The 21,050-nt window shown below is 39.9% G+C and overlaps 1 protein-coding gene and 1 non-coding gene across 2 annotated transcripts; both read left to right on the top strand.

Annotated features, from left to right (window-relative positions):
- The first annotated feature begins 14,940 nt into the window (after positions 1–14,940).
- Positions 14,941–15,047, top strand: LOC113733582 (small nucleolar RNA R71). The gene has a single exon (XR_003459086.2). It is a non-coding gene; the product is annotated as a small nucleolar RNA R71 (small nucleolar RNA).
- Positions 15,048–17,352: 2,305 nt separating this feature from the next.
- Positions 17,353–18,123, top strand: LOC113728977 (uncharacterized). Its single transcript, XM_027253316.1, has one exon. The coding sequence runs from the start codon at positions 17,353–17,355 to the stop codon at positions 18,121–18,123; it is 771 nt and encodes a 256-aa protein (XP_027109117.1).
- Positions 18,124–21,050: the final 2,927 nt, after the last annotated feature.

Raw genomic sequence — 21,050 nt, 5'->3', positions numbered from 1 at the left:
AAGGAACTATAAATGATTAATGGATATTTTATCCATGTAGATTTATTATCTGGAACGATTCTATATCGAAGGTGAGGATGAGTTTCACAAGTTCCTTCCAAGAGGGCCAAGGATAAGATTTTGGAGAAGGTATGAGACTAATGAAAGTGTGAGAATAATGAGGAGGAATCGCATATTTGAGGAGGAACAAGTAATGTAAAATGCACTTGTGTGAACTGTTGTTGAATTTGCAATTGCATTTTGTAATGTTACTAGTGTTAGAAAACTGAAGGGTTGTATTGACAGGGCAATGTGCAGTTTTACAATAGCGTAGGCTGTAGCGAAGACATTGATAAAAAGGCTAGTTGAAATTGAGTGTGGTAATAACGATGTGAAGGACAATATTGGTAGAATAGAAGCAATGATTGAATCTCAGTTTGAAACACTGAGGAGATGTATGAAAGCAGGAGCCCATGCAAAAACACTGGCCATCTGGTATGGAAGGCGGGCAGAAGGATGATTGGTCTGGCAGTGTTAGAAGAGGCTATGAAGTAAATAAATTTAGTCCTAAAAAGCTAGATATTAGGTCTAGAAATAGGATTGAAAATGCCAGAGTAACTACGAATACTGCAATAATCGGTGAAAAGACTGCATCCAAAATTACGAATTGGAGATGCAGAAAGAGACTAAAGATGGACAATACGGAGAAGCCTCCCTAGGAAGGCAAACAAAATAGAAGGCAAGATAAAAGAATAAATATATATGAGAAATAATTGCAAAAGTATTTAGTAGTATTACAAAAATAAAGTGTAAATATAACTTTTGTATACAGATGGGTAGTAGTGGGATAAATGAGTGTCAAAGGATTTTTATTTGCAAGGGTGAGTATTCCAGCATTCCATAATTACAAAAGAAAAGAACTCTAGACTAGGAAAGCTGACATATTTTCATGGTAGCAGGAGACTAGGCTGGCATCTATCGGAGAAAATTGAGTGAAGGACGAGTAAAAATACTGAAATTCTTGTTTGACAACCAGCTCTCGCAAGGGTATATCATGGATCATGGATTTGGTGAAGTGTCAATTGTATTTTATTCCATCCTTTATTTGAAAATGCAATAACAAAAGGCATGCAAAATTAGTTGCATGTCGTCCCCATTTTTGAAAAAATAAAATTACGGGTTTATAAAAATAAATTTTTGATTAATTTTGAGTAAAAATGAGTTTTTGATTTATAGATAATAAATAAAGAAAAATGGTCTAAAAATGGGGCTTAAAGTGCGACGATTTTGGCCCAAAATAATAGTTTAAAAAGAGTTTTTAATTAATAATAGGAGTTAACACTTGGTATTGAGTTAACATGTATCAAGTCACCTAAAATAAATTTTAAATAAAAGTAGAGAAAATCCCCTTTTTAAAACGATTCCAAGACTTTGAAAATCAGAGAGAAAAGTTCGGGAGTCAAAGGTTGAAGAAAGGGAAGGCAAAGATAAAATCCAAAACACCCTTTCAACCTAATCAAGACTAGTTGCGTGATTTAGTCAAAAATTTTCTTAATTTAACCTAAAAACTTATCATATTTGGATGTTATTATATGAATGCAAACCTAGACCTAATGGCTATTAGAAGGGTCAATATATCTCTTCGAATTTTAGTTGGTGCAAATCGCATTAATTGTGATGCCCATATAGGATTCTTTGAAGAGGTCACAATATGCAACAATGAAACTTGAAAAAATAGAAAAAAATTGTAATATACAAATATACGTGACCTAAAAGAGAAGGATGCAACATAACGAGTATGGAGGCTAAGATTCGTAATTAGATTTTCTCTTTTATAGAGGGAATACGAGCGTCCTAAGGTTAGAAAGCCATACTTGTCCATATCCCATATTCGAGGGGTATTTCCTATCTAATCAAGCAAATGATCTAATCTAGTTGAATGAATAATTTAAAAAGCCAACATATAGAAAACAACCTCCGAAACCCTTTGCTCCAAGAAAGTCGGAACGTTGCTAGGGTTGGCGGCAGCCCATGGCCGCCCTCAAGCAGACCGTGGAGGGTCAGATGGCCTCTCCAACGGCCAAGAAATCTTCTTCACAACTCTTCTCGGAACCGGCTCCTTCTCCTGTCCATCTGCGACTAGCCACTTTGTACAAAGGAGGCAGCAATAGTCTTCTCCAAGGAGGAGGCCAACAAGCTGGCTACTTCTTTTCATTGGTCTCTAGTGGGCAAATACTCCCATGGCCGGCCATCACTGGAGGTAGTGCGAAAATTTTTTACGATGCTCAATCTGAAGGACGACATCTCAATCGGCTTGCTGGATTATAGACATGTGCTGCTGAGATGTTCGGCAGAGACGGACTTCAATCGTATCTGGACGAGAGGGCTGTGGAACATAGGGAAGTACCCTATGAGGGTGTTTCATTGGACTAGGGAATTCCATGTCCATAGGGAATCCTCGCTTGTACCGAGGTTGCATTGCCGGCACTCCCAATTCATTTTTTTGATAAACATTCGCTATTCTCTATTCTGTCTCTTGTGGGTACACCGTTGTTCTTGGACTCGGCAACTGCATCTGGTACAAGGCCCGGCGTTGCCAGAGCCTGTGTTGAAGTTGATCTGTTGAAACCAACCTGCTCTCGAGTGTGGATGGCTGTCGAGGGAGAGGAGGTTTCTAGCAAGAGATTGTGGTGGAGCATCTGCCCTCTTACTGCTCTTCATGCTGGCGGCTTGGCCATTCGAACGCTGAGTGCAACAAAGCCCGCTACGGCCTGGTCGCTTTCCTGCTAACAAGGAGAGTGGCAAAGGGATTAGGGTGCAGGCTGTGCGGAGTCCTGATGGTATGGCTAACTGTGAAGGCACTATTCTACCTGCGGAGGAAGGGGTGGCGGTGAATAACAAGGGAACAGAGGGGCTGGGTGTGGGTGTAGCGAAGGAGGCAGTGGGCAGCGACGTGGTAGGTTTGGTTGTTGGTGGGGAGGGGATGTGTGCGCCTAGTTTGATAGGGGACGCAGGGGTGGCAGAGGAGAGGGCTGGGTTGGAGGGGGTAGCGTCCAAGGCAAAAGAACCCGCATGCATGATGGTTACGGGAGGGGAAGTAGAGTGTGCAGCCACGGCCAATGGGATGGTGGCCTAAGAAGCGGCTGAGGGAGGAGCTGGGTTGGAGATGGTAGTGACCGAGGAAATGGCTGCTGGAGGGGAAGACGTAGACATGCAATGTGGGTTCAAGGAGCTTAGTGCGGTTGAGGGAAGGGTGACCGAGGAAGAGGCTGCTGGAAGGGCGGACACATGCATGCAAGGTGGGTTCAAGGAGCTTGTTTCGGTTGAGCTTGGTTCGCCAGCAGCTTCGCATGAGAAGGAGTTGCCGTGGGCAACAAGGAATTTGTCGCCAAGATTGAGCAGGTCGCATGGGCCCGCGATTGACCTATCACTGTTGGAGCTTAACATTGATCAGGCCACGGAGTTGGAGCAGGGATTTACGCAGGTGAAGGTGAAAGGTATGTGTGCTAAGTTTCCCTCAGACAGGCAGCTTTGTTCTTCAACATCGTCTCAAAATTCTTTCAATGCCTCATCCCATGGTTAATGCTCTATTTTGGAATATTCGGGGGGTGTCGAAAGCTCCCAATCTTAGGAGATTGATCAGGTTAATTCGCATGCATGATGTTCAATTTCTTTGCATCTGTGAACCTAAGATTGAGTCTACACGATTGCAGCTTTCGTTTGATTATGTCATGGTTAATACATCGGCTGATCTCTGGGTATTCTATAAGTCACTATTTGTTTGCTCGCAGGTTGGGTCTTCTAACCAATATATCACGTTAGATGCTCATCATCCACTATTGCCTGGCTCCTTAATGTTGTCCTGGGCCCATGCGAGATGTTCCGTGAAGTGTCGCAAGGACTTGTGGAGGGATCTCTTACTTGACAAGCCACGGTCGCATCCCTGGTGCATAGGGGGGATTTCAACGTGATCTTGGCTCCGACTGAGAAGCGAGGGGGCTGCTCCTTTGTGTCCGCGGTGGGGTTGGAGTTCATGTCATTTATGGAGGAGGCTGAAGTTTTTGATGCCGGGTTCTCTGGACCCAGTTTCACTTGGTGTAATAATAGGTGAGGTTGAGCTCGGGTGTGGAAGCGGTCGGATCGGCTCCTTGTTAACGGCGAATGTACGGACCTGTCCGCCTCTATTTCAATGGTTCATCTGACTAGGCACCCTTCCGATCACGCCCCTTTAAAGATCACGTTTGCCACCCATTAGGATGATAAGCCGCGGCCATTCCATTTTCTCAACGTTTGGATATCACTGTCCTCCCTGTTGGAGGTGATCCGCAATGCTTGGGCTCTCCCAGCGGATGGGTCTCCCTGGCGTGTGTAGTGTACTAAGCTATTGACTGTGAGGAGAGCCATTCAACAATGGAATAAATGCTTCTTTGAAAATGTTTTTGAGGCTGTCAAGGTGGCAGAGGCGAAAATGGTTCTGGTAGAGACAGGGGCGGAAAGCGAGGACTCGGAGGACGCTCACATTTGCTACAGGAGGCGAAGGCGGAGTTTCGGAATGCATTGGCAATCGAGGAGCAATTTTGGAGCCAAAAGGCACGTGTTAGGTGGCTCTCAAGTGGGGACTAGAATTCTAAGTTCTTCCATACGGTGGTTAAGCAACGTAAAGTCCAGAATACGATCCACCGGATCAAAACGCAAGTGGGGACTTGGGTGGAGGGCGATGGGGAAATTGCCACTGAGGCCATTCGTTTCTTCTCGAGACTGTACTCTGAGTCTGTGGTGCCTAGCACTGAGTTGCTTCTGCTCATCTCTCATGTCCTCACGAGGGAAGAGAACCTGACTCTAGAGGACATTCCTTCAATGGAAGAAGAGAAAAATGTGGTGCATGCCATGGATGGGGACAGTGTGGCGGGACCGGATGGGTTACGGGCAAGTTCTTTACCTTTGTATGGGATGTTATCGCCCAAGATGTGTATAATGTTGTGGTAAGCTTCTTTTGTGGGCTGATCTTCCGCGTTTCATTACTTCGACTTCTATTGTCCTCATCCCAAAGGTCTCAAACCCTCAAGACTTCTCTAACTTTCGGCCTATAAGCCTCTGCAATTTCATAAATAAAGTTTTTGTCGCGCATTTTGTCTGATAGACTGGCTGTCTTGTTGCCAAAGCTGGTCTTTCCCCAGCAGTCAGGGTTTGTTAGAGGCAGGAATATTACGGAGAACTATTTATTGGCTCAGGAAATTGTTGCAGTCATAGGAAAGAAAGCGAGAGGGGGGAACGTAGTGCTCAAACTTGACATGGCCAAGGCTTATGACCGGATGTCCTGGCTTTATCTGATTAGAGTATTGCGGAAGTTTGGGTTTGGAGAACGCTTTATTGATATGGTCTGGCGGTTGGTGTCTAATGTCTGATTTTCGGTTGTGATTAATGGGGCATCTTACGGCTATTTTAGGTCGAGCAGGAGTCTTCGTCAAGGGGACCCGCTCTCCCCTGCCTTGTTCATCCTAGCCATGGAGGTTCTATCACGGGGACTGAACGATCTTGTAACCTGGCCATCCTACCACGGGTTTAAGGTACCCCAGGATTGCCCTGCGGTAACCCATTTGGCTTTTGCAGATGACGCATCTTTGCGCCAGGTTATGCGGGTGCTCGATATGTATCAACGTTCCTTAGGCCAATTGCTCAATGCTCAGAAGAGTGGCTATTTGGTCCACTCGTCACTATCCAGTGCAAGAGGTAGGACAATCGAGCATATTACAGGGTTTTTGCGATAGGCGTTTCCTACCCGCTATTTAGGCTTTCCCCTATATGTCGGCAGGTGTAAGACGGCCTACTTTGCGGAGGTGTGTCTGAAGATCCTTGGGAAAATACTGTCCTAGAAAACTAAGCTTTTACCGTCGGGGGGAAGGATCACTTTGATAAAACATGTTCTATCCGCTATTCCGATTCACTTGCTGTCTGCGGCAGTAATTCCCAAGGCTGTGTTCCGGGTTATTGAGCGAGCTTGTGCAACTTTCTGTGGGGATCTTCGGAGGAAGGATCAAGGTATCATTGGATTCGCTGGGCTAAGCTTTGTCTCCCGCTTGAGGAGGGAGGGTGGGGTTTCGCTGGCTTAGTGATGTATATAGGGCTTTCTCTTACAAGCTTTGGTGGCAGTTCCGGACTGGGACGTCCCTGTGGGCTTCCTTCATGCAGGCGAAGTATTGTTGAGGCATTTATCCTTGCCAGGCAGAGTGTAAGGTGTTTGCCTCAGCGACATGGAGATGGATGCTGGATGTCGGCCGCCAGGTTGAGCTATCCATGTTGTGGTTAGTACAAGACGGGTCATGTCATTTTTGGTATGATAATTGGTTGGGTAGTTGAGCGTTGTTCCTCAAAACTCCAGTGGCCTCACATCTATCCTTCCGAGACTTTATTGCTCAGGGTCACTGGGATGCTCAGCTCCTAGCTCAGTGTCTACCACGGGATATGATGTCTTCTGTGTTGAGAAAATCGGTCCCGACTGAACATTCTGCGGATGAGGTGGTATGGATACCGGAGATGTCTGGGAAATTTTCATTAGATTCAACCTATCAGAAGGGACAGCATGTCGATAATGCTTCAATCATGCTCTCTAGGGCTTGGCAGCGTCTAACCCCCGTCAAGGTATCATTTTTTATGGTTCGGCTGTTAATGGGTCGGATGCTCTTAGATGACATGCTCTGCACGTTTGGGGTTCATGTCCCGTCAAAATGTGTGTGTTGCCCTTCCCTGGCGGCTGAGGCCATTGAGCATGTGTTTGCCACGGGTGAGGTTGCTATAGCAATATGGGCATTCTTTGAGAGGTTGTGTGGCATCTCTAGCATAGTCACGTCTGTGCGGGGCCGTCTGGCTTCTTGGTGGTTGGCGTGGCCACGTCTGGCTCTTTATCATTGACGGGATTTTTGTATCAATGCAAGTTTAATTCCGATTTTACACCCGTTGGACTACAAGTATACAGGTCGCAATTGTAGTACAAGATGCGTATCGGGTCGATCCCACGAGGAGCAAATTAAACAATTACTAAGCCCTTGTTTTCTCTATTATTTAGACTTACAAATAATTTGAGCATAGAAAGTATAATGCTGTAATCTACAAATCTGATATACAAATCTAGTTCACAAATGCTTAATGCAAATAGAGAAATTTCACTTAAGGAAGATTCTAAGGATGTAGATTCCACTTATGGCATAAACTACACACATGAATGGATTTACTTCTTGCTATTATTCTTGCTTAACCAGAGATTTATTTCCAAGATTACCAAGTCTCATTTTCATGATGAAATGGCCTAGAGCAATATAGATTTCCCTATTTTCATGGTGAAATACTACTACTACTCCGTTTTATTTCATGAAATGCTGAATAATCCACCTAAGTGTATCTCTATTTTCATGAACATACAACTCAAGCTCTACTCATGTGTTTCAATTGTTATTACCAATTCTCATTGAATAATAACACTATAAACATGCTATTGGTGATCAATCAATAACAAGTAATCACAGCTACATAAGTAGACAAGTTAATACAAGATATAACAAGTGTAGATCACATTCAATTAGTATTATTTAGCCATAAGTTTCATCTACTCCCTAGATGAAGGAGTTTAGCTACTCATGAATGACTTAACAATCAAACTCACAAGTTTATTAATGCAAAACCTCATAAAGTACAAGTATAAGAAAGATAAAAGAAAGCTTAGCCAATTGAAGGTGAAGCTCTCCAATTCCTGCTATGTTCTTGCACAATATGATTATAAGTGAAACTCTCCAAGTACTTCTCCAAGAACTCCTATCTAGAGAGAAAACTAGATACAAGAAAGAAAACTAGCTACGTATGGTATTCCAGGCTTCTCCTCTGTGTTTCTGCATAAAAGGTGGAAGAAATTCCATTCCTCTCACTTCATAATTTCCTCCACTCAGATTTTGTAAAAAGAAGTCAAAGATATGATATTTCCTTTTGTCCATACTCATTTGGTCTTCTCTTTTGTTGCAGAAGCATGTGCCACCGATTTCTGGCCCTCAAAATAGGTGGAAAGTTGTGAAAAAGGTAAAGAAAAACAGCTGTGGCACTTGCTGAGGAGAGAGACAGATCCGAGTCTCGGATCCGAGGAGTGAAAATGGATCCGAGGGATTTCATAATGGATCCGAGGTCGGATCGTCCTGACCTCGGATGCGCTCCGCCAGAAGTACAGACGAGGGGTCGGATCCCTCTTATTCACACGGATCCGAGCTCGGATCCGTGTTGAACATTTTTCCAGTTTTTCACTTCTTCCTTTTTTTCTACATTTTTGCTCCCAATTTCTTGTATACTTTGTCCTCTGGATGTGCATGAATTTCATACATCAATTACCTTCACAATTTCACAAAATTAACGCATTAATTCATTCATTTATCAATTTTTGAAACCTTAATCAATATTTAAGCAATTATCACCAAAAGAGTTCAAATATGGCTTAATCTTCTCAGATCATACCAAAAATTAATGCCAAATTCATACAAAATGTACGTTAAATATTCACTTATCAAATTCCCCCACACTTGAATCATTGCTTGTCCTCAAGCAAATTTACACAAAACTTACTTCAAATATTCAATAGAGATAGAGAAAACAATATGCGTACTCTTGTCAAATTTAATTCCCCAAAAACCTAGAAACCAATTATTATGCCATTTCTCAGATTACACTAAATACCCATAATATTCAATTAAATAAAAATAATTATGCCTATATTTTGATAAATTCAAATCAATTCTCTCATTCTATCCTAATTCCACAAATAAGTAAATCACATAGTCAAATTTATGGCCTTCCTCATCCCAAAACTTAACAAATTAGAGGGATTTATTCACATTTCTTCTTATTTAAATAATGAAAATGTCTTTTTACGCGAAAATCAACACTTTTAGGTGAAAATTCCCGGTTACTCAACATTTCACTCATTTAAATTGCTAAGCATACTCTTAATTCCAATACTTTTTTACGCGAATGTCGACATTTGTAAATGCCAACCCCCGGTTACTCAGTATGTGAATCATTGGAGTAGAAAAATAATAATATTATTCTTTTTTTTTAACATATAATTTCTTTTTCCCTCTAAATATAATTAAAGGAAGAATTTGGCCTTGTCTTTGACTATATCAATCACTTACTTATAAAATTAGGTAAAAATGATAAATCTCATTAATTTTGCAAAATTCTAAGCATAATTTTTCTTATTTAACAAAATATACTTTCTAAAATGTAAATATCCTAATTGCATAATAATTCATTCCAGGCCAAATAAGAACTAAACTTTTCCAAAATACACATAACATTTTATCCAATGGAAGAATTAGACACTTAAAATTTTAACATTTTGGCCATTTTTATGGAAGAATTGCAATGAAATACTGGAAAATATTTTAGAAAAATTTTGACAGAGTTTCCCCATAAAAATGGATGAAACTCCCTGCCAACAACCTCAATTTTCACAAAAATTATCCTCATGACTATCTCCACGTATAATTCCAACATTTTTAAGCCATAAACAACTAAAATCATGCATTTCAACACACAATCACCCATAAGATAAGTAATCCCTCCCCCACACTTAAAATCTACAATGTCCTCATTGTAGAGGAAGGTAAAAGAACTGAAACTTCCCTCAAATAGGTGGTGATGCAATTTGAAGCCTTTAATCATCACGATCATCCTTTTTCTGTCCAAAATGAGACAACAAAGGTACCAAATACCATAAGTAGCACAAGATGATTCAACTAAAAGAAAAATAAAATCTACAAGGTTGTCTTAACAAAAGAAAAGAAAAATAAATAAAGACATAAAAGATCAAATCCGCTAAGTAGCGTCATGGCTGCTCGGAACGAGGGTCTACTGCCTCCTCGGCTCCATGAGGACCCTGTGAGGTACCAATATGGCCCTCCTCCTGATGAGGTGTCGGTGTAGGGGACCGTCGGATATGGAAATGATCCTCGATCGCACGAAGGCGGCGATCATGTCGGTCGAGTTGCTCAGTCATCATCCGTTCCGTCTGGTCAATGCGCTCGACGACTCGGGTCTCCATACAGCAAATAGCATTGAGAAGCTCTTGCCACTTGGAGCGTGGTTGAGGAGGTGGTCGTGGAACCGGAGGAGGAAGAGGCTGCTGTGCCTCCGTCTCTTGAGTTTCCGCTTGTGGTTCAGTGTGGGGCGGAGGCTGAGTGGAAGTCGATGCTTCTCCTGTGTCCCGGACCAAAGTAGCTCCAAAATCAGTAGAAATATCCAAGGATTTGAGTAACGAATCATTTACCTCCTCGGCCGACCTAGTTACCACAGCTCTCTCGGTTCCAATGGGAATCTTGAGCTTCTCAAAGATGAGGGATAGCAGCCGAGGAAATCCAAAACAAGTCTCGCCGGCCCTCATACGAGCTGTGGTTCGCATATAGCTGATGATAATGCTGGGTAGAGGAATACCAGTCAACTGCCTACCCACTCCATGTATCATTTTATCCAGAAAATAGAGATCGCTATTTCGGATCTCTCGTTTGCCACTCTTTTTCGGCACCACATTGAAGGCAAAAAGGTAGAAAATCAGGTGGTACCGATGCTCGAAGGAGTCAGCATATACTGTGAGTTTTTTCGAACTTTCTCGCTCACGGTATTGACCCTTTAGTCGTCCCACGGCCTCTCCCACTTCCCAAGGGTCTCGAGCTTTGAACTCCTTGGTCAATTTGACATCTTCGCCTTCATCTTTGAATTTGACGAATTGTCTCAGTGTATCGCGATTGAGAGCCACTCTTCTTCCTCGAACCCACGAGACGATGAGGTTGCCACTGTGACTTTGTTTATTTTCTACATTGGCGTAGAATTCCCGGACCAGATTGGGATAGTAATGTTTTGGCAAATTTAGTATAGTCTCCCATCCGAGTCGTTTAAATGCCGTGGAGATGTGGTAGTGTGCATCCACCTCCGGTGCCAAATATTTTTCAACGATAATCTCTTTGTCCAAACCAGCCTCGTACCACTGTTGATTCTCGAGCGAGGTGAAACGAGTGGTATCATAGTCAGGAAGTGGCTCGTCACGGCTAGTGGATGCGGTCTTTCGACGAGAGCGAGGTGGTGACTCAGGCGAAGGAGATTCTTCCTCAGGCGACTCCTCATGCACAGAAGGTGTATGTTCTTCACTTGACGATGGTGTAGGAGTACGAATACGATCCCTCCTTGTACGAGCCATAACACCTATAAACAAGATGAGTATGTATTAGAAATGATAGAAACTTGCTCATACATGTTAACTAGGAATTTAAAAAAATTTCGGCAGAGTTTCCCCTTGAAAAAGGGCTAAACTCCCTGCCAAACTGTACCAAAATTTAAACAAATAAACTTCCTAACACTTCTCAAATCCAATTCCCACATGTAAAGAGGATATTACCAATAAGGAAACCATTTCATGCATATTAAGTGCAAATAATTGAAAATTATATCCATAAACACACAAACACTTGAGAATATCTCCATTCCCATTTATAACACTCAATGTACATACATATGAGTTCCAATTCATCCAAACAAATGCTAATTATCTTAAGTAAAAGTGGTTCAATGTGGTCAACTTGATCAGGGACACACTCTTTTATCCCGTAGGCTATTGTTCTAATGAGAGCATATCATGTTCAATTGGTATGTTAGTGACTTATACCTCTCGAAATAAGTTCATATAGTAAAATTCACAATTCTAAGTCAATAAAATACTCAAGCCCAAAAATTGAGAAAGAAATGTCAAAAATTATCACCAAATCCACAATTTTTCTCAAAAATAAACATAAAACTAGTTGTAACAATTTATTTAAGTGCAATGTAGCACAATTGTATCAAGAAGTTCTAACAAATACAAATTTATCACAATATACCTAAGAAATAGAAAAATGCAAAATTAGAGATTATGTAAACTCAAAGAAAATTGCAAATTGTTACCTCAAATGTGTAGAGTGATGATGGAGGATGATAATGATGCAAAAATGGAAGACAAACAAGCCCAAATTTGTCCTCAAATTGCAAGATTTCAGTTTGGCCCTATTTCACGTCTTGAAGATCAAAACCCCTCAATTTGATGTTTTCGATTCCAAATTGTTGAGGGTTAATGCTCACAAAAGGTTAGGGAAGGTTTTTATTGTGAAAAATTGGGAATTTTATGGATGAAATGGAAGATTGGAGGAAAGGGGATAGGGTTTCCGATAGAGAGAAAAAAGAAATCTGGAAAATGAGGAACCGAGGCCTCGTTTCCATTCTTATCGCGAAAGGATCCGAGGTCGGATCCGTTCTGGAAGGCATCGGATCCGACAGGGCTCGGATCAGTCTCAACAGAAACACAGACGAACCCTCGGATCTATCTGGGTTGGAAACGATCCGAGCTCGGATCTATAAATCCGAGGTCGGATCTGTCTGGCTTTTTAGGATCCGAGCTCGGATCTGTATTTCTCTGCACTAATTGCAGAAACTGCAATTTTTCTAAACTTTTTCTCCCTTTTTCGGCCAATTCCAAATTACACATTGGACATCCCTTTTCTCAATTCCAACGTCCCATGCACATGTAATATACCATAAACATAATATCCAACCTCTCAAAACACAACAAACATATCTACATTGAAAATCGAGGGGTGAGGTTCTTTGATCATTTTTACACTAAAATGGCAGTTTTGGGCATTAAATGTATATCAAATGAGTCCATGAGCCTTTATAACCATGATATCACCAAAACTCACTTAAATATACTTGAAATGCACAATGTATGTATATGCATGGGAATTTTAAGCACTTAAAACACAAGCTGGTAAGAAAAACTCCCTGCCAACATGTTCTTCAAGTGCACCTCCAAAATGGATGATAAAACTCCCGTATCTCCTACAAACAAGTGAAATACATCTAATTAGTTAATTAAATCCCACCAAAATGTAAGAAACACATAAAAACACACAAATACACAATTATTATTGGGTTGCCTCCCAATTAGCGCTTTTGTTTATAGTCGTTGGCTCGACTGAAAAAGTTGAATCACTTTAGAGCATTAGAGAGAGATTTTCTCCCCATGGGTTGAAACTCCCGAGCCAATCCACCATGTGGTGAACCATGCATTGATCTTCATAGTCCAATTTCCTCAAATGCCAAGGAGAAATATTAGACTTGTCATAGAGAGGCTCAACTTCACCTTGGAGTGGATTTTGCTTGTCTTTTCTGAATTGGCTCAACTTTTCACCATTTTCTTCATGGAATGGCGAATTTATTAAGCCAACTTCCATCCTTATCTTCTCCTCCTTTGTTCCTACACCATGAAAGTTAGTACCAAGGACATTTATAAATTTAACTTCTTCGATCCTTTCTTGGTTAACCTTTTCATCATATGGCATATTAGAAACAAGAGCAGTAGGCTCTATATTCCCTTCTTTATTATCCAAATTGAATTCCAATTCCTCACCATTAATCCGTAATATAAGCTTACCTTTTTCTACATCAATTATAGTTCGTGCAGTGGCTAAAAACGGTCGTCCTAGAATAATTGGCATTCTCACATCTTCTTCAATATCTAAGACAACAAAATCCACAGGTATTATAGATTGTCTTACCTTTATGAGCACATTTTCCAAAATACCCATGGGACGTGTGATTGACCGATCCGCCAATTGCAATGTAATATTGGTAGCTTTTAGCTCTTGAAGTCCCAATCTCCGGGCAACCGATAACGGCATAAGTGACACACTTGCACCTAAATCACATAAAGCATTAGAAAAATGCAATTGACCAATAGTGCAAGGAATAGAAAAACTTCCCGGATCTTTCAATTTAGGAGGGAGTTTATTCTTAATCAATGCACTACACTCTTCCGTTAATGCTATCATCTCATTATCTACAATTTTCCTCTTCTTTGACATGATGTCTTTCAAGAAACGTGCATAAGAGGGAATCTGTGTTATAGCATCAATGAAAGGAATGTTAATGTGCAATTGTTTAAACATTTTGAAGAACTTTTCAAACTCCCGATCCTGTCCATCTTTCTTCAACCTGTGAGGAAAAGGTATCACATTAGAATTTAATTTGGGATGAAGTGCATCAATATCAATGATAACATGATCATTTTGACTTTCTTGCTCCCCTTCAATTGCTTGCTTCTTGTCTTTTTCACCACCTGAATTTTCAAAATCGAATCCCTCAACCGTTTTGCCGCTTCTAAGAATGATTGCATTGACATGCTCTCTCGGATTCACTTCGGTTTTACTTGGTAATTCACCAGGGTTTCTATTGTTGATCACATTGGCAATTTGACCAATTTGAACCTCCAAGTTTCTGTACATCCCAGCTAATTGGTCCAACCGCCCCTCAACTCGCTCGAATCTATCCGAAGTCACCTTAGCAAGTTTTTCCACCGCGATCTCCCAACTTGGTTTAGTTTCAGCCTGTGGTTGCCTTGGTTGAAATCCCGGCGGATTGGTTGGCCTTTGTTGATTGCCTTGATCTTTCCATCCAAAGTTTGGATGATTTCTCCACCCCGGATTGTAAGTATTCGAGTAGGGATTATTTGGAGCATTTCGGTTGTAATTATTGACAAATTGTACCTGCTCAGAATCAACACACTCATTAATATCATGTTCACCTCCACATATAGAACAACATGCTGCATGTGCATTAGATGAACTTGGACCAACTCCACCTTGTCTATTTAGCAACTTCATCATATTATTCATTTGAGCACTCAGCATATTGAGAGTGTCCATTTCTATCATACCTGCGTGACGTCTTGTATTACCTCTCTCATTGGCCCATTGGTAATTATTTGCTGCCATTTCTTCTATCAAATCATGAGGTTCTTGGGGTGATTTACCCATTAAAGCTCCACCTGCAGCTGCATCGATCATAGTTTTAGTAGAAAAAACTAAACCATTATAGAAGGTTTGTATGATTAACCACTCCGGCAGTCCATGATGTGGACATTTCCGAAGCAAATCTCTAAACCTTTCCCATGCTTCATATAATGATTCACCTTCCAATTGGCTAAAACTAGTGATATCCATTCTTAGCTTAGCAGTCTTACCTGGTGGAAAATACTTATTTAAGAATGCTCTTGATAAATCATCCCATCCGGTGAAAGTATTAGGAGCATGAGAGTGTATCCAAAGTTTGGCTTTATCTCTCAATGAAAATGGGAACAATCTTAGCCTTATAGCATCATCACTAACTCCATTCATTTTAATTGTATCACAAATTTCCAAGAATGTAGCTAAGTGTGTATTAGGATCTTCTACTGCATTACCTCCAAATTGAGATTGTTGAACCATTTGGATAAGTGATGGTTTAATCTCAAAATTGTTAGCATTTACCGTAGGCCTTGCTATGCTCGTTTGAGATCCTTGTGTTCCCGGTAGAGCATAATCTCGTAGAACTCGCCTAATTGCTTCGTTTTCGGCCATTTCTTCTTCAAATGGTAGTTCTATCAAAATTTCCTCTATTGGTTGCCAAATCTCTTGTTCCTCTTGCTGTTGTGTGTGCCTCCTTTGTCTACGTAGTGTCCTCTCAATTTCTGGATCGAAAGATGCGATTTCTCGATTTGATCGGTGCATACACTACAAACAAAAACAAGAGAAATTTTGCAGCTTAAATTCAACAACTTGAATAAATAAAAAAATGAAAATATCAAAATTAATAGAGGTGATTAGGCCCTAATATTGTCGCTCCCCGGCAACGGCGCCAAAAACTTGACGGGATTTTTGTATCAATGCAAGTTTAATTCCGATTTTACACCCGTTGGACTGCAATTATACAGGTCGCAATTGTAGTACAAGATGCGTATCGGGTCGATCCCACGAGGAGCAAATTAAACAATTACTAAGCCATTGTTTTCTCTATTATTTAGACTTACAAATAATTTGAGCATAGAAAGTATAATGCTGTAATCTACAAATCTGATATACAAATCTAGTTCACAAATGCTTAATGCAAATAGAGAAATTTCACTTAAGGAAGATTCTAGGGATGTAGATTCCACTTATGGCATAAACTACACACATGAATGGATTTACTTCTTGCTATTATTCTTGCTTAACCAGAGATTTATTTCCAAGATTACCAAGTCTCATTTTCATGATGAAATGGCCTAGAGCAATATAGATTTCCCTATTTTCATGGTGAAATACTACTACTACTCCGTTTTATTTCATGAAATGCTGAATAATCCACCTAAGTGTATCTCTATTTTCATGAACATACAACTCAAGCTCTACTCATGTGTTTCAATTGTTATTACCAATTCTCATTGAATAATAACACTATAAACATGCTATTGGTGATCAATCAATAACAAGTAATCACAGCTACATAAGTAGACAAGTTAATACAAGATATAACAAGTGTAGATCACATTCAATTAGTATTATTTAGCCATAAGTTTCATCTACTCCCTAGATGAAGGAGTTTAGCTACTCATGAATGATTTAACAATCAAACTCACAAGTTTATTAATGCAAAACCTCATAAAGTACAAGTATAAGAAAGATAAAAGAAAGCTTAGCCAATTGAAGGTGAAACTCTCCAATTCCTGCTATGTTCTTGCACAATATGATTATAAGTGAAACTCTCCAAGTACTTCTCCAAGAACTCCTATCTAGAGAGAAAATTAGATACAAGAAAGAAAACTAGCTACGTATGGTATTCCAGGCTTCTCCTCTGTGTTTCTGCATAAAAGGTGGAAGAAATTCCATTCCTCTCACTTCATAATTTCCTCCACTCAGATTTTGTAAAAAGAAGTCAAAGATATGATATTTCCTTTTGTCCATACTCATTTGGTCTTCTCTTTTGTTGCAGAAGAATGTGCCACCGATTTCTGGCCCTCAAAATAGGTGGAAAGTTGTGAAAAAGGTAAAGAAAAACAGCTGTGACACTTGCTGAGGAGAGAGACAGATCCGAGTCTCGGATCCGAGGAGTGAAAATGGATCCGAGCTCGGATCCGAGGGATCCGAGGGATTTCATAATGGATCCGAGGTCGGATCGTCCTGACCTCGGATGCGCTCCGCCAGAAGTACAGACGAGGGGTCGGATCCCTCTTATTCACACGGATCCGAGATCGGATCCGTGTTGAACATTTTTCCAGTTTTTCACTTCTTCCTTTTTTTCTACATTTTTGCTCCCAATTTCTTGTATACTTTGTCCTCTGGATGTGCATGAATTTCATACATCAATTACCTTCACAATTTCACAAAATTAATGCATTAATTCACTCATTTATCAATTTTTGAAACCTTAATCAATATTTAAGCAATTATCACCAAAAGAGTTCAAATATGGCTTAATCTTCTCAGATCATACCAAAAATTAATGCCAAATTCATACAAAATGTACGTTAAATATCCACTTATCAATCATACTCTCCCGAGCATACTTTGTTGGCACATTTGGAAGGCTAGGAATAGAGCAGTTTTTGAGGGCATTCAACTGCATCCTCCTTCTATTTGCCAAGATATTTTTTTGGAGACCAAATTACTTCTTGAAGGGCAGTTCAAGCAACATGTTGGGGCTCGATCATTCTTGCAGTTGTGTGATTGGTCGTCTCAGTCGGAGCGGCGTTTCGAGCTCAAACTTGTTTGTTGGGAGCCAGCTGCAATGGGAGCACTTACCCTGAACACGGATGGCTGCTCCAAGGGTAATCCTGGGCCATGTGGTGGCGGAGGAGTGCTACGGGATCCATCGGGACACCCCATGGTAGGGTTCTCGGCTTTTTTTGGAGTGACATCTAGCGTCCAGGCAGAAACGCTGGCACTTCTAACGGGGCTTCAGATATATGCTCAAAAGGGGTTCATGAATGTTAGCATTCAACTGGATTTTCTAGTTTTGGTGGGGATTCTTCAACTCCAGCTTCACTGTCATTGGCATATCCGCTGGGAGGTCCAGCAAATATGGAAGCTGGCAGGAGATCCGTCGAGACTTGTCCATTGTTTCAGAAAGGCAAATAATGTGACAGATATTCTGGCTAATGTTGAGGTAGCACACCCCCACCATGTTGTTAAGCTCTATGAGCATTGGAATGAATGGCTGAGGCTGGCTCGTGGAGGAATTAGCCTAGATAGCATGAGAGCTCCTTCTGTTAGGAGGGTGCGAACCCCTTAATGCAAGAAACATTGTATTTTGTGATTTATGAATAAAAGCGGGGGTGGCATCCCCCCCTCATGGACGGAGTTAGCCAAAAAAAAAATATCCTAGTTCTAATTTTCTTAAATGAAATGCACGTCTAAATGTCATATTTTACATATAGGGATAAAGGATATATATAAGGAAAATATCATACAAAATGGTAAGGATCCTAAAAGTAGAAAATGTGCATGAAATGTAGTGATTTTACCGCACAAACATGATCTAATGCGTGAACGGTTCCTAAGGATCTAGTGTTAGACTAACACATGTCTATAAGCTCTAACTAGCAGTAGACTAGTGAGAAATTGGAATAAAGACCCACAACTAGCATTGGACTAGTGTGGTGATATCATGCATTTATTATAATTAATAAATCATATAAAATATGATAAAAGCAAGTAAACACATAGATCACATAGAGCACATAGCACATGAGCATGATATATAGATGCAAAAACCCTAAGAAAGTGAGTAAACACGTAAACATGCAAGCACATACAAAGCAAATAAGAGCAAATAAAGGCCTAACTATTACATTTGGGGACCCTAACTACAATCTAAGAGGGAAAGAACGAAACAAAATAAAATAATAATCTAACTATTACAATTTAACATTTAATTGACTCTTAAATAATCAAAAATTAAATTAAAATGAATATATGAAATTAAAAGAAACAAATAAAGTGAATAAATAAACAAAACAAAATAAATAATAAAAAACATAAAAACATGCAATTACACACATAAATTCTCATAGGATCAATTAAAATAAAAAATAAGCAGTAGAGTGTACCTCCCTTGAATTGGTGACCTAATAAAATGAAAATTCTCTTTTTTATCCTCAAAACAAAGGAAATGGTCAAGGTACCAATTTCTTTGATAAACACAAAACAAATCATTTGAAGTCAACTCAAGGTTCCTAAAATTTTCAAATTAAATGCCATTTAAACTAAACAAATAGTTAATTCAAACAAAATGCAAATTAATAGTTAATTCAAACCAAGTAGTTGATTCAACTTTATCAAACAAAATGCAAATTAATGATTGAGTTTTCCATATTCTTGGGCCATAGCAGCAATAGGTCTAAAACATGGTTAAAATATAAAAGGATTGATTGAATTTCAAAAAGGGTAAAATTGATTGAGTTTTCCATATTCTTAGCCCATAGCATTACTTAAGACTTGAAGGTCTAAAATGCAATTTTTCTGAAATTTTCATGCAATCTTACGAAGAAGCTTTCTGCAACTTTCGTTGCTTTGAGACTTCAGCAATCTTTCCTCATTCGCCTAGATATGTTTGTGCGAAATAACTCAAGCAACGTCTACTAATTCGACAACTAAAACCAAATGCAAGAACTTCTACCCCATCGTTATTAACATCACCTAAACACAATTATCTATCCCCAGAAATCTAACAAGGTAACTGGACATAAAAATGCAGCAAAGTGAGATGAACATTGGCTAAAACTTCAAACCCAACCCTTCAAGAAAACAGCCTAAAACCCAAATCATGAAAAACAAACAAGATACTAGGAAAAGAACCCACAACCCATGGATCACATCCATTCAGTTTCACGGAGGAAAGAAAGCAAGAAAGCTGACGGCTTTTTTATTCATAAGTTTCCAACAAAAATTCTCAAAACAAAGCTTTGATTATGAGCCACAAGACGTGCAAAAGCAACAAGGACACACATTCAAGATAGATAAGTTTCTCATCAACTTCTAAACCTCATTATTTGTTAGTCAAATAAGATGCATCAAACCCAACCAAATCATACAACCAACACTATGGACTTGCGAGGCAATAATCTAAAGAAAAATTCCTTTTTGATGAGTTTAATCTTTGCATGTGAACTGGAATGAATGAGGAAAACGCGTAAGATTTACCTAAAGATGAATCCTAGATGTGATGAGAGCCAAAGGAACGAACAGAGACACTTTTTGAAGAATTTTTGCAGATTTGTAGATGCATCAGTCAAACCGATCCACGACTTTGGAAGGCAAATTTGGAGGCTTTCCTGACGCTTTTTCTCCACAATGTCTAAATAAAAATTGCTCCCCTCACTTCATCAATATCCTAGATTGCTTAAAACATCCAAGAAGAGATCGATTCAATTGTGAAAATTGCATCTCAAGGTGATGAAAATCCAACCTGATTCTGAAAAAAAATTTGCAGAAATTCTCTCTTCCCTCTTTTCTCTTTGTTTGTCTTTCTTTTCCTTTCGTTTGCCTTTCTGTTTTTCTCCCTAATCCTCCCCAAACTTCCTCCCTTTTTCCTCTCTTTTTCTGGTTTTCTCCTTTTTATTTCCTTTCTTCTCTTTTTCCTCTCTTTTCCCGAAACCCTTTTTCTTCTTTTCCTCCCAGTTTCTCTCTTCCTTTCTTGCTCCAGCAGATTCCCCTCCTCCACCCTTTCTTCCCAAAACTCCCCTCGCTCGAAGCCTTCTCTTCCTTCTTCTCTTTTTCTTCTTTTTTCCTTTCTTCCTATTCTCTCTTGTTTGGCCTGAACCTCTCTCCCAGATTTTCCCTAGGTTCCCTTGTTTCCCTCCTCAGTTTTTCTTTCTTTCTCCCTTTTCTTTCTTTCTCAGCGAAAACCCTCTTCTTTTTTTTCCTTTCTCCTTCTTTTTTCTTCCCTTTGCTTTCTCTTGCTCGCTCCCTTTTGCCTTGTTTTCCTGATTTTTCCCTTTTGTTTCCAGATCTTTCTCCATCTTCCACCTGTCTTGCCACCTATCCTTTGAATGTTGTGATGTGCAAAATGTCAAAATCACATGGATCATTTACATGCACTCCACCTAACCATATTACATGCATTCCACCTATTTTTGTTTTTCTTTTTATTTTTTTAAAAATAAATTTAGGGTAAATAAAATGTTAGACTACTAATTGAAATTGCTTTGTAAATTTCCA

Source organism: Coffea arabica, chromosome 2c, assembly GCF_036785885.1.
Source record: "Coffea arabica cultivar ET-39 chromosome 2c, Coffea Arabica ET-39 HiFi, whole genome shotgun sequence".
NCBI classification, from domain to species: Eukaryota; Viridiplantae; Streptophyta; class Magnoliopsida; order Gentianales; family Rubiaceae; genus Coffea; species Coffea arabica.
Note: the sequence above shows the minus strand (reverse complement) of the source record. Positions and strands in the feature narration are given on the sequence as shown.

Excerpts from the sequence above, each read along its gene's own strand:
- LOC113728977 (XM_027253316.1), top strand. The coding sequence starts at position 17,353 with ATGTACGTTAAATATCCACTTATCAATCATACTCTCCCGAGCATACTT.